The sequence below is a fragment of the Plectrocnemia conspersa genome, unplaced genomic scaffold (assembly GCF_051122295.1).
Source record: "Plectrocnemia conspersa isolate PC_06_02 unplaced genomic scaffold, ASM5112229v1 ptg000012l, whole genome shotgun sequence".
NCBI classification, from domain to species: Eukaryota; Metazoa; Arthropoda; class Insecta; order Trichoptera; family Polycentropodidae; genus Plectrocnemia; species Plectrocnemia conspersa.
The window spans coordinates 15,527,252-15,544,354 of record NW_028277176.1 but is presented as its reverse complement, the minus strand read 5'-3'; the positions used below and the strand labels follow the sequence as shown (position 1 = coordinate 15,544,354).

Here is a 17,103-nt window from a genome sequence, read left to right as displayed (position 1 = left end):
ATATAAATCTTGATTATTAAACGTGAGTTAAAAATAATATTCTTTTTATGTATTCGAGTATGAAAATCAGAATTGAACTTATGTCATTTGACCTTGAGTTTGGCAACTCTCAGTCACTAACGTGTCCGTTAATTATCCGCATAATGGCGCATTCCTAGATATTATAGGTTGAAAGTGCTTTGATGTATCAAGTTTCGCTTGAAAGGCGTTTGGTTGGTAATTGTTTATTATCAATTAAAAATAAAATTGATCGAGTATTTATAAATATATATATTTATATAATTTAAAAATTAGTTTTTAAAAATGTGTAATTTTTCGATGAACGAATCGATATTTTAAAATATTTTATTGATTAAAAAATTATCATGGCTATCTGCTCTATCATATCATATTAAACCGCGAAGCTAAAAATTTTTCTGTTTCTAGATGATAATTATATATAAACAGAAAAATATTTTAAAATATAGTCGTTCATCGATAATCACATTTTTTAAAAATATTATCAAAACAAAGCTATAGAGCTACAACAAAAACAACTGTACTATAAAACTAAATGGGTTTTAGGGGGGCCGTGACAAAATAGTATTCTTTTAATTGGCTTTTGACAATAAGTCCAAATATGGTGAAGGTTATCAACATTACACCAATACGGATAGTGTGTGAACTCGTATGGTACAAACTTTTTGTTAAGATTTGAGAAAGGTAACAATATAAATAATATGGTTTATTGATATGTGGAAAGCGCTGATGTGACGAAAATATTAGTAATTCAATGAAATTATAGGAAAGTGGGGTGAATGATTTAGTATCAAATTTTCCTTACAAATTATCTAAAAATAATATTTGAGATTGAAAATCATTGCATATAATAGATAATTATTAGGAATTGTCTAAATTTCGAAACTCCCAAATTTTGCTCATATTCCATTATCATTCGTTGTTCATGTTTCAATAAATTGGTACATGTTGATCTGTATGTCTTAATATTTTAAGATAGTGAGTTTTTGCGTATTTATTCTGAAGCCACGATTTTTTTAAAGTTCTTTTGCATCGTTTCTGTTTTTCATAAATGCACTTTTTATTGTTTTACTATTCGATTTTGCATTTTAAATGAACGGCTTTGTTTGCTCGAATGTTTTGTGTCCCATTCCACAATGTTATTCAATTCTTTCGCGGCGGACGGAATTAACGCACGCGACGGAAGTACTCGCGTAGTGAGTATGTGTACTATTATAGCCGGTTTCAAAACAAACCTCCGCTCCATTCATACGAGCGCAGGGCCGGTTTCGTGTTTTACGTTTTCGCACTGCAACACTGCACAGCTCAGATGCACTTTTCTTGACTCCTCTCTCGTTACAGCATGCGATCGAGAGCACTTTCGCAATGGATAAAAAAGGAGTAGTGCGCGAATATTTCTCTAGAGTTGCGTCACAAGAGTTGGCTGGTTATTCTCTTTTTTATTTCACCTCTCGCAAGACATCTGCCCCTATAGAGCAGCACATGCCGGTTTTGTCGAAAGGTGGTCCTTGGATATTTAATTTCAGACACCTGTTCTCTTCTTTCGCTTGACCCATATACATGCGAGTCGACGTGTTTTCGCATTTTTGGATATGCTTGCATAAACGTATGAGCTCGCTTTCAAAACGAGATGGCAATTTAGAAAATGATTGCGTTTATTTCAACGAAAGTACTGTACTACCCCTTATCTTTAATTTTGCAAGTATTGGCACACTTTCTCCGATAATATTACAAGAATATGAAAACTTTCTCGTTGTGCCTCAGTAGGGTTAGACGTGTATCTGCGGTAAGACTGAATAAGCAGCAGCATTTATATCTATCTAATATTTATTTCATATTGGATCAACCTTTCCAGATCATGTTTTTTTATTAATGTCTTATGGCATCTTATTTTTGGATCGAGCTTCAGGTTTTGCAACCGTATGTAATTATAGAGCTTGTAATGGTCATCTCTCAATAATTTATAACTGGATTTGGTGAATATTGTAATATTTGAGTGCATGGTTTTAAGTGTATATGTCATATAAATACTCTTTATTTAATCTTTTTTGATAGCATATATGCACGAAGTGACCAAATCTAGAAAAACTTAATCTGTGACCGTTTGAAATTATAATTATAAAATTCACAAATTTTGTCAGAATTAACAAAATATTGCAAAACACGTGGGAATCGAACCCAGAACTTGTTAGTCATTGACTTATTTACCAATAGTATATTGTGCTGATATATGTTTTCATTTATTTCAATATATTAATCGATTAATAATAAATTATTTATATGTTAAGCTAATATACACTAAACAAATTTTATCAAAACTATAAAATATAAAAAAAATACTTTAATAATATAATTTATTTCTTAATGCGGGAAGGTGTTTCTTTATTCCATTGAGGGAAACCGTTACATTTTTATATTTGCGGATTGTCTTAAGAATATTATTATACGAATTTACACCTTCATACATTATTCCCCTGGCAGTACTCGTTTTCTTATACCTAACTATCCCTGATTTTTCTCTTTTTATTGTATTAAATTTAGCTTTATTTCTTATTAAATATTTATTAAAAAAGTTATATATAAATACTAAAACATTAATCTTCAATATTTCTTGAACATCCAACCATTCCAATCTATCAAGAATACTTCTACAACCAATAAATATATTTTTAAAACAACCCCGAAATAATGTACTAATGCGGGTGAGTATAAAAATAGGTTTTCCAAATGTGTTTTTTAGTAAAAAAATAAACAGCACAATACATTGTTAGTGAAATTTCCATGAATAGATTGAAAATATTATGTCATTTTAAAACAATGATGAAGTAGTTAAAAAACTTTATTTCACGTTTATTTCACAAAAACATTTATTATCAAATTTATTTATATATATAAGTATACAGTTAGAGGTATGACGTGTTATCATGCGCAGAACATTGTTTACAATCGGTGACATTTGGATTTAAACATGCATAACATTAACAGGATGTTTTTAATAATTTTCACACTTGTCCGGAAATTTTGTCAGTTATATCGAGGTTTTACTGTACTATATTTTGTATATATTACATCATTTTTGAATATATTTAAAATTGTATTGCTCTATTTTGTATATATTACATCATTTTTGAATATATTTAAAATATCCATGTCATGTTTGATAGCATTTTCAACGACTTCCCGGTCTCAGTAGATTTTTAAAAATTACTCGAAAACGTCTTGCACGGACCCATCCTTTCTATGCAGCCGTTATAAAACATTAAAAATATTCGTACAAATTTAATTTTTAACAAAAAAAAACTAATAATTTTCTCGAGAAATTTGCTGATTTTTGAAATGAGAATTCACAAAATACAAGTTTCCGAGTTAGATCGGGCATGACAGGTAAGGGTTTAAGAATAATAATGGAATATTTATAACTTCATATTTTTATAATTTATGTTTATATCGCCTAGCAAATTTTTTTGTGTTAGAAATTCCATTATGCATTTATATTTATACTTTGCAGTACAATATTTTTTATTATTATATCCACTGCAGTCCAATTTATTTAATCACGTCTTACCTATTATTTATATATAGCTTATTTAGGGTATACCCTGCATCCGTTCCAGATGTTGGGAACACTACCTGAAAAAAATACACGAAATAACGTTTCGTTCTATCCTTGTAAATAGTATTTAGTTATATAACATATTTTTAATCGCACATAATTTATTGTTTTTGTTATTATTTTGATATATGAAACACTAAATATATTTATATATTATATTTACATTACAACTACTTACATATTTACATACTTGATGTTTGGTCCATCTTATGATAGATTTTCGATCACGTTTTAAAAAAAACTTGTTTTTCTTTACATAATATAGGAATAGTACATATTTGATAAGCCACGCCTTTTGCACACATCACGTCGATTTTTGTCCTTCAATGCAAATACTATAATATTATTATTCGTTCATATATGTATATGTTACATCTTATTTCTTACTTATGAAAGTCCTCTTCTGTTAGACATAATTGTACTAGTTAAATATCGTTTTTGAAAAGTAAATTATAATAAATTTAACGATAAAACATTTTAGATTGAGAATCATAGATAACTTAAATAAGTAATGAAATAAAATACTGGAAATTTTATCATCAAGTCATTCAAAAAGGCTTTAGAAAATAGAAATTATATTGTGCATGACATAGATGCATTTGGACTGCAATGGTAAAACCATTTTGGGCATGACATACATGCCTGTGGACTTGTAAGGGTTAAGTTATTCCAATGTTTTACCGTTATTTCGTTTAATGTGGTTTTGTATGAAAAATTATTGAGAACAAATAGCTGCACCGCGAGAAATTTTGTACTACTTTTGATCTATTATTAGACATTTTTAAGCGTGTCATATGTTAATTTTGAGTGTTACAAATTTTCATATGTCGTATTTGTAAAAATCTGAGCGTGATTCCAAGCCGCGGAGTGAGAAGTGTTTCATGTTGTTTAATTTTAAATTTCTGTAAAAATTTTCATTTACATTTCAAGAAAATTTTAAATTCCTTATAAAAATGGTGTTAATTTTCGACGAATCTAATGACTTATTAATAAACGTGCGATTCGACAAGCCGCGCATTAAAAAAATGTTTAATTTTTATTTAAAAAAATATGTTTGTATTGGAAACAATGCTAATAAAAGTAGCTTAGTTTTGAGGCCTATTTAACAGCATATATATTTTTGAATTTTTTTTAAGGTGTATATAAAAATCGGATCAAAATTCCGACGAATATAATCGCGTACGCACGATTTAAGCCGCGCAGTGAGATTTTTTCGCGCTAATTTATTTTAAATTTCTGTGAAAATATTAAAATTCTATATAAAAATGGTGTCAAAATTTCGACGAATCTTTGTGCGCGCGCGCGATTCAAGCCGCGCATTGAGAAATGTTTTAGTTTTATTTCAAATTTCTGTGAAATGCTCTTTATTCGTATTGGAAACTATGCCGATAAAATTAGCATTGCGTGCTATAGTGTGTGAAGCCTATTCGTGGACGTAAACAACACAGGTGTCGTGGCTTATGTTGTTCACAACAAAGGAAACTCCAAACAAGTATCCCGTTCGGAACGTCAGATCTGGAGCGCCACACAGGTCAAGATTTGAACTCGTTCGGCCCCGGTTTGTTAGTAAACTTTGCCGTTTTCAGAACGCTTTGCATTCTGCTTTCTCGCGTGCTATTTTTCACGTCGGGGCTTATGTAATTCATCATCATCATTCATAAAGGCGCTCACGTAACTAGCGCCGTGCGATGAACTCGCGCTTTATGACGTCGTATTTTTAGAATTTTATCGGTTTCTAGAAGAGATGCCCTGTAGGAATTTCATCTGTCTTATAAACGAAGGGTGGATATTTCGATGAGCCCAAGTGCCAATCAACAATTTATTTTATTTTGGTATTTCAAGTGACTCCTCTAAATGTACATATACGGATTTCTGAGAAATTTTCTCTCCCGATCGGGTCACCGTCGATTAGTTTAGTTTCAAACTACGCACAAATAACGTCGCTTCTTTTGATCTCTCGAGTCAGAAACGAACCGTTCTCGATGCCCACGTAAACTCGCCCGCGCCTGTCTCTTTTACTCGTCGATGTGCATCCAACTTTACGAAGTTAGGAAACTGGTTCCTTGCAGAGGTATTTCATTGTGCCCTCCGCCCCTCGCCCCGCCCTTCCGTCCGATCGTTCGTTTCCTTTGTGTCCGAGACCGAGTTAGATTGCATGACCTGCATCAAAATACCAGTTCTTGGGGACGAACATGCTAATGGGAATGGTTTCGCCTCTCGTGTGTCTATGCGTAATTTTCATGAATATACATACTCTTTCAAATTGACGATCCGTGAAATGTATGCGCGATGTAACTATTTTCTAAAAAAAAATGTAGAAAAAAAAAACATTTTTCACTTAAATAGACTGAAGAGAGGAAATAATAAAGAACAATGCATGCCAATCTACATAATATTTAAATAATTTTATTTGGAATTTACATTAGTAATATTTTATTATTTTTATTTTTAGGATCGTTTTGGATGTGGCATCATGGATTTGTATATAACAGATTCCCTCCAGGACATGCTGGACATAGACATAAAATCAGAAATGGCCACGGATCTAGGCAGTAGTGCAGATTTTTCTGTATGTATCAATCTTCAAGTCTTACCTCAATAATAAATTGCATTACATTAATTATAATAATGTTTTAGGACACCTTCGGCGTCAGTTTTTCCGATTTGCCGCCGTTATTAGATATAGACATGGACAACGCCACTACATGGATAACAGGCAGCAATTCTAATTCTCATAGTTCTTCAAGTTTTGTACATAGTCTCGATCTGTACGGTTCTGAAGCTAACGCCGTTATGGTCAATCCGAACTCTGTGATGCCTTCGATATTCTCAGAATCGCCGGTCAAAAAAGAGCGCGATTCTCCGAGTCTGTTGATGTCGCCGAGCAGCAACTATTCGCAAAGCAGGTCGCCGAGTCCGGCGGAAGTGAAGCGAACGCTGTCGCCCGTCAATTCGAAAGAGCTCATCGCAACGACCATCAAAGTGGAAGTGCTAGAATCGGATGACGACGTATGTTACGAAGAGGAATCTACACCCAATTCTAAATATATAGTCATCAAGAAGGAGAGCGAGGTAAAGGAAGAAAATCACACTGCCGATGAAGATCACGTGATCTTGCCGGCGCACACCATTCAAGCTTTAAAGATCAAAGCGGCGAATCATGTCAACGGACGCACTTGCATCAGCCAGAACGTGAACGGTACGCACTTCATCAAGACACAAAACGGCCCTCAGACGATCATATCTGGAAATATACAGATTCTGGGACATCAGCAGTCCAGAGCGCTATTGAATGGCTCCAACAAGAATTCGGCGACAATACTAATAGACAACAGCACTTTAAATAATAATAGGCAGATACTTAAATCTACAACAATCAATAGTTCAAATTCTAACAATGAAACCACCAAATACATCTCCAATAATAAACTGGCACCCTATTGTGTCGAATTCCCAAAACCGGCTTATTCATATTCGTGTCTGATTGCAATGGCACTCAAAAACTCCAGGACAGGCAGCCTACCAGTTGCCGAAATCTACAATTTTATGTGGTGAGTTAAATTATGTTTTAAAATACTATTTATTTAATTTCGTTAATATTCATCAATAAGAGGAAAGAGATGACACATAAATCTTATTTATATAGTGAAACTTTATGTCAAGACTGACTAATGAAATGATGTTACCAGTAACTGATTATAGCGATAGAGTATATGTTTATTAAATAAATATTTATTTCTGTTACAGTCAACATTTTCCATATTTCAAAACGGCGCCCAACGGCTGGAAGAACTCTGTGAGGCATAATCTTAGTTTAAATAAATGCTTCGAAAAGATTGAGAAACCTTCCACGAATGGTGGACAAAGAAAAGGTACGTTTTTAACGATTACATTGTTAGTTTTGATTTAATCGTTTATTTACAATATCGTTTTATTTCAAAAAGGATGCTTATGGGCTATGAACCCTTCGAAAGTTGGAAAGATGGACGAAGAAGTGCAAAAGTGGTCCCGGAAAGATCCTCAGGCCATACGTAAAGCTATGGTGCGCCCCGAGAGTTTAGAAGCGCTAGAACGAGGAGAAATGAAATTCTGCAGTGAGAGCAACGGTGACGATTATTGCTCCGAGGAGGAAGAGTTGGACGTTGATGAAACGTATCTTGTGTCTTCATCTCCATCGGGATCACCTGCTATCACTCAGCAGTATGACGACGAAACTAGCGATGTTGAGGTTCGTGTTTGTTTTTGATATTTACAGATTATTTGACATGGATCATTGAAAGATTAATTATTTTTGTGTTATCAGGTTATGGAAGGTATGGAGATAGAGGAGAGCAAGCCTCTAATGTTAGAATTTTCACTGTCGTCGCAGTTTCACACAGGTAAAAATACTGTTTATATTTATTCTTGGGCATAGTTATGAATTTAATGATTACACGATTTTTTTCCCGCCGGTAATTTTGGTCTTTTCATAGAACCCACATAAAAGTATTGAATGCCATTACTCTAAAACGATCTTTTAATACAAGTGTTTCTACAGACATACTTGTAAGATTTTTCTATGTTACTTTGTCATACTTAATTGTCTTCATCAAATATACACATTCATAAAAAAAGGACTAATGTTTTTCTTCCTTGTCTTCTTCATTACTGATGGTTGCTCAGACCAGGGTTCTTAATCGAACTATACTCCCGATTTTCAAATATATGAATATTTTAATAATCAATAGAATATTCAGTTGTACTATTTGAATGAAATTTGAAAAAAATCTTATACTTTAGCAACACATGAAGTCGATTTCTCTCTCAATATATCCGAGTGACTAGTGCCACTTCAAAATCAATGGTCCTGTATGCGCCATTATTTTTTTAGAAATGCGAGACAAAGATGTTTCTCAATAAATAAAATGCCTTTACGTCTTCGATAAACATTTATAAATGGAATGTTTATCGATTGTCTCTACTATGATCGAAATTCGCAGAATTCGTTCGTTAAACGAAACAAAATATTGGAAAGGCCCACCTTTATTATCGTTTAACGCTATCTCAAAAACAGTATGCATCGCAAATTTTAGTTATATTTTTGTATTTGTCGTTTCAAAATGCAAAAATTTTATTTCAATCAGTTCAATAATTCGCTCGCCGTTAATTTATTTTTAAGTAATTAATTAATGTGAAAATTCGCACAAAATATCGCTGATATGTATCCGATCTCTGTATATCAAATTAGTTATTGCATCATATATACAATAAATTCGAAAATGTTCCATCAATTTTGCTGAAATAATTCAATTGCAGCTTATCTTAATTTTGGTGATTTAAAAAATCTGAAATGACGTTCCTGATCAAAAAGTATGTAATAATAGATTAAGTATTTTCCTTTCAACGCCATCACTGATCAGTAATTCGATCAGAATTTTGTTATGCATATGGAAGTATTAATTATTATTAACCAATAATTATTTTTTAATTAAATAATATTTTACAGGCAATTAACTAATTAAATAAATTATAATCGGTAAAAATCTAGAAAAACATTTCGAATACTTCATCCATTTTTCATTCAATATTCGAATAGTTGAACTACGAATAATTGAGAACCTCAGCTCGGACACTATGCTTGAGCTTGTTATTTTAGTCAGTTCATCTTATCTCAGAGATCTTTCTTTTCAACTGTAATCATTGTCGTTTCCTAATTGTCTGCTTTTCCATTTAAATGGATCTCAATCAGGAATATCTTATTCTTGGACATTTTCAACTCTAGTTCTCGACTGTCGAGGGTAATCGAAGCACGTTTTTCCAGCAGCATGTCACGAAGGCTTTTTGTCTTTAAAATAATTCATCTCTCGACTTTATAAAGGAATATGAAAAATACATATCTATGATATAAAATACAAAAGTTTTCGGTGTTTTTAAAAGGTTTTAGAACATAAAAAGTTTATTAATTAGAGTGAAACTAAAAAGTCTGTATGTTCTTATTTAAATTTGTCAGTAAGAACTCAGTTATTGGATCCATTTTAATGTCATTAAAAGTGTTCTCATTGTTTTCTGCATAATTATGCTCAAAATTCTGATTATTTATAAACTGTCGAATGTGATACTAATAGTTTTTTATCGTTTTCAGATAGTCCAGCAAAACGGGCGAAAACTAGTTACATATATCAAGCTGTGAGCGCGGCACCATCTCACGCCAACAGAAGAAAGGCTCCTCTTGTCAATAGAATAGCGTAATTTATAAGATTTCGTTTGAATAAATATATATATGTAATAATAATAATAATAATAATACAATTGATCCTTTGCAATAATGGCAATTGTCAAATTTTCTTTGAAATTAAGCAATATATAAGAATATTAATTAGAGCAAATGTGTTGCGGACGTTAATGTTAATTATTGTATGAATTTTAATGAATATGTCTAGTTTTAACGTGTACATTGCTAATTGCCATTTTGTACAAAACGCAATTGTCTAGTTGATAACGAACGAAATGAATTGAAAATAACATTTGAAATTCACCACCGATAGTGTTGTATATCCAATTATCATAGGGTTTATCTGTTAAACTGGAAGAGATCAATGTGATAACGGTTCTCGGTGATTACCTGAAAGTTATGCCTAATTTGTTCGCTCCACGGTTTTGAAAACGTACGACTGGTGTTTGGTATTTTATATAAGTAAGGTACGAAACACTTAAATTATGTTTTTTTTTTGAAACCATATGACGTGCTACGAAAGTCCTATTCGATTCCTATGACACGATACCATGCTCATGTATTTTTTGTGATTATTTTTTTAACATGGAGTTTCGACATTGTCATATGAAATAATACATTTGCTTCCAAAAGGGGTATTTATTATTATCATATTTGCAACTTTATTGAGTTGGAAATATTTTAATAAGTTTATATTTCATAATTCTACATATAAGTTTGTTGTTCAACATCAGCATGCAAAGTAATACGTTAGTGATATATAAATATAAACAATTATTTTCAGTAAATGTTTATTTGACGATGGTTTGTGTTATAAGCCTGAAAAGATTGCTTTCGATCGAGTGCATTCTTTTGCACGTTTATCTACAAATTTTTGACAGGACGTATACAATATTTAGGCTGTGTATTTTTGTGTAAGAGGACGCATGACATGAATTTGTTTATGAAAGACGTTTGATAATGTAAATTTTAAGATTTTTCTCGATTAATAGTAGTTTATTCTAGTAGAAGATATATTTTTATAATATACTTGAGATGATTTTTTTTTTTTATTAAATTGAAAATCCCTAGACTTTTGCTTAAAAGAAACTTAGTCTCCTCATATATTATGTATATGATAATGATAGTATAGAATTATAATATATTCATATAAGAGTGAATTAAGATATTGTTAAAATTAATATTTCGAGTTATTGTGACATCTTAAGGGCTGACTAGTCTAAAAGTGATTTTTATATAAAGATAATTGTCAATTAATTTACTACTTCTTTTTTAATAATCTTTAGATGGGGCCATTAACAAATAGTAAAAAATCAACTTAATAATTTAGACATACATATGACCGATATTGCCATATATATATAAATATATATATATACATCTTTCAGGTGCAAAATAAAACAAGTATTATTTTTAATTTAAATCTATTATAGTACTACTTTTCTTGTGTATTATTAAATAGGAACTAGGAACGATTTTTATTGTCGTCCAGTGCAGTCAATATTGTATCTCAAATATGGCACAATAGATTGTAAGCAATTTCGATACTTAATATCCATAATATTGTGTATGTGCACTGAATATCCTCAAGAGCTTTGTTCGTTTGGTTCGGAAGAGTTATACCAACGACGCTGAGTAGCTACTTAATATTTAAGGATGTGTATTGTATTGTCGAGTGTGATACAAAGAAAGTCTCGTGTGATTTTGTAAAATGTTATGAACTGATTTGTATACATATATGCGATTCCAGTGAGTCAAGTTTCCTACGGTATGAATCATATTTATATATACATAAAGTAGTATTTATTCAGGTGATAGTGAAAAACGATAATATGGTTTAATATAATTTAAATCGTGATATCATAAATAACAGATCTATAGCTAATTTTAGATAATGTTGATTTTTTAATATACATATTGTAATGTATTATTCAGTGCATGTACAAAATAGTTTAGAAGTCTCAATGATGTACAAATCTATGTTTTACTATTTATATTAGGCGTAATGTGTGAATTTTATTAAATAAGTCGCAGCTCTTGTTAATTAATTCGATAATAAGTAGCGAATGTTGTGTTTGTTCTCGATATCAATTATAATTTGAATACAATTTCGATCTGACCGATATATACTTTTAAGGTTTACGTATAAGTTATATTTCTTCCTCGACGAAAGAGTCATTGGCGACGATCGTGTACCTCGTTTAGCCTAAAGCAAATTATGTGATATGTAAACTACTCGAGCATCCTTATATATGTATTTGGGCTAAGAAAGGTTAGGTAAGGTTTTTCGACGTAATAAATACCCCTTGCTGCGAAGCGCTCTACTGTCGTTTTATGTTCTCGGCTCGGGTACGATTAGTTCACATTGACTAGTGACACTTCCAGAGTGATAGTATTTTTGATAATTCTTAGTTAATTAGTAGAAAATGCATTTATTAATCTACTTTTTTGTGACTCGTGTTTTGAAGGTGAACATGTGTGTGTACACAATTGTGAAATTTATGTATGTTTACAATTTTTTAATTTAATTTTCCGCAAATAGACTGTTTGGCAAGTTAAAAAATACCTTACATTATAAAAATAGTTTGTGTGGTAAATGATATAAAATTGTTAATATTTTCGTAATCGTAGATGACTTCAGTGATCTTGTATTTTTTCTAATTTTTGTATTTTTTCACTGCCAGTATTTCATATATCATAAGTGGTACTTTTAGGTTTAAAAATAAAAATAGTATAAAGTTAATTTTTGTATTTCAACATTTTTTATAATAAAATAGATACAATTGATTTGTGCGTTTATTTTATTTATATTCCTTATTATTTTATTGCTTTATTTAATTAAGTACATAGGTGGTTTGATAAAAAGAAAAAAATATTTGATAATTTGCATAAATATAAATAATTATACTTATAATACATTGGTAAGGTTTTGGGATTTGGTAACAAAACATAAAAAATACTTTTATATAAATACTGTACAATGATGTTTTACTTTCCAAAAGTAAATATATATCTTATTATAAAGAGCAAGCAAAATTAGCATTTAAATTCAATGCAGAATAAATGAACTTTAGATCGAGTTTTACTGTGAATACTTAATTATAAAATACTAATATGCACATAAAAAATATTTAATGACTATGATGAATACATTCTTCGGTTATTGTCTTATTTCTAAAAATAAAATACTTGTTCATATTTTAATACATACGATCCTCATCGAATATAATAAACAATTAAGGCGCTGAAGGTAGGTCTTTAGAACAAAAATCTCAATGTCCAAAAAAGGTACAAAATTATTTTGTTCGTTTACTTAGCTCTCATTGTCGGAAGTATTGTTTAAGTTGTTTCGGAATATATTACATGCATAAAACATTAAAAATACACCGCTTCTACAATGGAGGGACTTAATCCTAAAAAAACATTTTTTGCATAGTCGTATGTTAATGAGTTTCACCAAAAACATTTGGCAATCGATGTCAAAAAGGGTTCAAGCAATTAAAATCTGGAAAGTGGAACCCCTAAAGTTGTCAATGAAGATTGAAAAGCTGCTTAAATTTATAACAGTACACAGATATTAATTAAAAAAATAGCTAAAAAGGTTGGTTTCTAATATTCGAGAATCAAAAAAAATCTGGAAGGTTTGGAAACATGAGGTATGGGTATCACACGCATTAAAGGAGGATAGCAAAGCGACGCGTAAGTAGCTTATAAAATCAAGCTTTATCTTCGATACTGAGCATGTAAGAGATCAAAAATATATGCATAACGTATTAGAAAAATACGTTTTTACCACGTATCTTCAAGCTGCACAAATCTATCTAATTTGTATTATAAAATAAAACTTGTATATATGTTTTTTAATATATAAACTAGAAAATGATTTTGTTGAAAAGAGCAGTGTATAAATCCTTTTACTGCAGATGGCATATATATATGCCACTAAGAAAATCGCCAGTATGCATTTGGCAACTAAAGGTGCCATGAATACATGAGCCATATTTTTATAATGTAAGATTGAAAATCACTTTAATTTATTGAATTATATATAATATTAAGAGTTAATGGCATAAATAGGTGCACCCCACATATTAGCCAAGTGCGAAATAACATGCAAAAATACCAGATGCAGTCAAAGGGTTGAATGCTGTATAATTCTCGTCCCCATACAAAATATCACGAGGAAGACTTGAAGGAAGATGAAAAAAGTAAGATTGTTTGTCACATGGTGGGGCAAACTAAAAGCCTCAGCGATTACTCATTCAATTATGGTTAGCAATTATTAAATGTATGATTGTTTGCTAATTTTGGACATTGGGTCAAGGTATTTTATAAATACTTTAATTACAAAGTACAGAATAAACATTTAAAAATTATTTTTTGTTTAATATTTTACATTTTAATTAAAACATTCGCCATTTTTACACTCACCCAAATGATAACTATACTGCATTACCTCTACCGAAATACTCAATAGGTATTTTGGTCAGAGCTTCTTCTAGCTTGCCGCAATTAGACTCCGGTGAATTGTGAAGATTCACGAGGAGATAATCGAGGAAATTTTTGGTAGGATCGGTGCCCAGTTGGTAATGGCGTACAGCTTTGTGAACGACTCCGAAAGCAGGATGCTTTGACGAATGAAAAGCTCCTCTACTGCCATGCAAGACACGAGCTCCGTTTTTGACCGCAGACGCACAGGCTGGGCCATACGCGCACTGATCTGGCCTGTAATTAGCATCGCAGTCCAAAAGGAACAAGCGTTCGGAATGATAGTGAAAAATAATGTTAATTATATCTTGATCGCCCCACGTCAGTTGAGTCTGCCATCGGTTGTAAACGCTGGTGACGTATTCGCCCCAACGGAACGCTCGCATCCGCGTGAGATTCATCAGCATGACACCAGAGTTGACACCTATAAGTAAGAGAAATTTAATTATTATTTAATATAAAATATATCCTAAAATACACCAGATAAATACCGAATTTTCCATAAAATGGATGTTTGGCAAATCTGCTGTACCAAGACAAGTTAGAGTCTTCGTGTTCTAATGCTAAAGCTGCCATGTGAGTCGAATTGAATTCGTTAAAATGCTTCCATAGTGATTCGACGGAGCTTAAAAATAATGTGTCCGTGTCAACGTAAATCAACGAATCAATGTGAGTGAGGATAGCCTAAAATATAAATACAGTTAATTGTCATTTTGAACGAGTGTTGTTAATGCTGAAGCTAAAATAGGTGTACTTTATTTACTATTTATACGTACATATTTAAATAAGTAATATCTTTAACGTTATTATTTGTTTTTTGACCATTATATTTTATTTCACCTATCCTTTGAAACTTATTATATCAAAAATTACTCCAATTTAAGTTGTGTTCGATTTCTACGGAAGCCTTTGAAATCCAATCAATTGCGTAAGTCGAGGACTTACTGAATATTAAAAAGACAATTATGAAATTGATTACATTTTCAATCGTCTACTTACATGAACAATGTTTTTTACTCTGACTAATGTTAAAAAATGAACAATGTTCTGATTTAACTTTTTTTTATTTGAATAATAATCAACTTTCACAAGTAATTGTAAATTCTAATTGAATAACTGCTCGTTAGAGAGTTGCTTTATAGGTAAGTGTTGGGTGTATATATAAGCAATTTAAAGACTTATGGAAGGCTTGGAACATTCTGATTTGAATTTTTACACCCGGTATTAAAAAAAAATGTCTATAAATATTAGGTAAGAATCATTTCATAAGCTTAAAAATAATGTTGCAAATTAAAATTTTCCACACAAAGTAAATAAAAATTTATAATTACTGGAAGGAAAAGTCTTTGCGAAGCACATGGTTTAAACAACTTCTTCCATTCCTCTTTATTCTTTTCCGGAAATTCCAATCCTAATATCTCATAACGAAACGATCCGTTGAGTATTTTTTGCCATTCGGATAGCTTCACCGCAAACTCTTCTCTGAGTCCTTCATCCGCGATTACGATGAAACGCAGGGGCGATTTGGATGAAAACATTAAACAAGACTTCAACATTATCAGCGTTTCTTGGAGTCTCTCTCCGCATGCCACGACAGCGACAACCATCTCGTGTTTATTGTTCGGATTGAATAATTTGCTAAAAACATATAATTAAACATCAGTTAAATGAATATATAACACTTAAAGTATAGCATGCAATATAACCTGTCATCGTATCTTTTGTGTGACACAAGAGATTCTGAATAATTGTTCGATATTTCTGTGCTGTCGTCCAAAGTGTAAAAGAAACGGTACTCGTCATGTTTGATTATGTAAAATAAAAACAATATTAATATGCAAAATATGATCTTAAAAACCCAGTTTCTTCTCAGAGATATCATCTTTTGATCATTTTTATGTGAAATTGATTTTTAACGACGCTCATGACATTTCAACGTGCACCGCCTCTTTTGACATTTCGATCACAATACATCGCGTTTGGTCCTAGCACCATATATGTTGAACATGAATTACATATTTATTTAATTTAATTACTTATAATTATTTATGGAACATTAAAAATTCAATTTTATGTGCAAGATTTTTAAAATATTCTAAATACATTAAAAATTATATTTTTTATTAAAAAAATTACCAAAAATGTGAGATTATTTATTATTAATTAAGTATATTAAATAAATAATATTTAATAATAATTTTTACTGTTTTGGCGACGGAATGGTGATGGATGGCAATTAGACACTGATTGAGCCGCTGCAGTAGTGTCTTATTGAATTATTTCAAGTTGTTTACATGATGAATATACAATTACGAGGCACGAGCCCATAACGCGCGCGAACGCGTCGAGGTCACGCCAGTGTCACCAGAGTGCCGCCAAGTTTTGGCCATAATGAAATATGAAGAAATATATAAATAGGCCCCAACAACATATTAGAGAGTTTTTAATATGGCAATGATTAATAATAGTATAATTATACATTTATAAGGAATTACATATATGTACCATTAAGTAAATATAAAGGAAGGAATCTGTGCACACGTAAATGAAAAAAAATACAACGTAGTATCGTATTGTGGGAAAGAAAGCGAGCGGTGAATAACGTTGCTATACCGAGTATATTGATATTTATTTTCTCCCCGGTACGAGTTACTTTACTTGGTCTCGGAAAACCAGCATTGAATTTTAATGTTATCATTCACATGAGACGACAATTTGTCTTATTAGCGTTAGTAATGTGGATATTACGTTGTACTTTTAACGTAATTATATT

The 17,103-nt window shown here is 31.3% G+C and overlaps 2 protein-coding genes across 3 annotated transcripts in view; one reads left to right on the top strand and one right to left on the bottom strand.

Annotated features, from left to right (window-relative positions):
• Nucleotides 1-12,629, top strand: part of jumu (Forkhead box protein N4 jumeau) — a 28,463-nt gene extending 15,834 nt beyond the window's left edge. The window contains exons 2-7 of one of the 2 annotated variants that reach the window (XM_088200414.1): nucleotides 6,084-6,200; nucleotides 6,269-7,182; nucleotides 7,379-7,503; nucleotides 7,576-7,859; nucleotides 7,935-8,010; nucleotides 9,753-12,629. In XM_088200414.1, the coding sequence (XP_088056540.1) occupies nucleotides 6,084-6,200; nucleotides 6,269-7,182; nucleotides 7,379-7,503; nucleotides 7,576-7,859; nucleotides 7,935-8,010; nucleotides 9,753-9,859 (1,623 nt within the window). In that variant the 3' untranslated portion in view covers nucleotides 9,860-12,629. The remainder of the gene's footprint in view (nucleotides 1-6,083; nucleotides 6,201-6,268; nucleotides 7,183-7,378; nucleotides 7,504-7,575; nucleotides 7,860-7,934; nucleotides 8,011-9,752) is intronic. The other variant, XM_088200415.1, reaches the window with a different exon arrangement.
• On the bottom strand, nucleotides 12,577-16,317 carry shams (glucoside xylosyltransferase 1 shams). The gene is made up of 4 exons (XM_088200416.1): nucleotides 16,037-16,317; nucleotides 15,662-15,968; nucleotides 14,822-15,014; nucleotides 12,577-14,754 (listed from the first exon to the last, which is right to left on the bottom strand). Exons 1-4 carry the CDS (start codon nucleotides 16,210-16,212, stop codon nucleotides 14,285-14,287), a joined length of 1,146 nt encoding a protein of 381 aa, XP_088056542.1. The 5' UTR covers nucleotides 16,213-16,317; the 3' UTR covers nucleotides 12,577-14,284.
• Nucleotides 16,318-17,103: the final 786 nt, after the last annotated feature.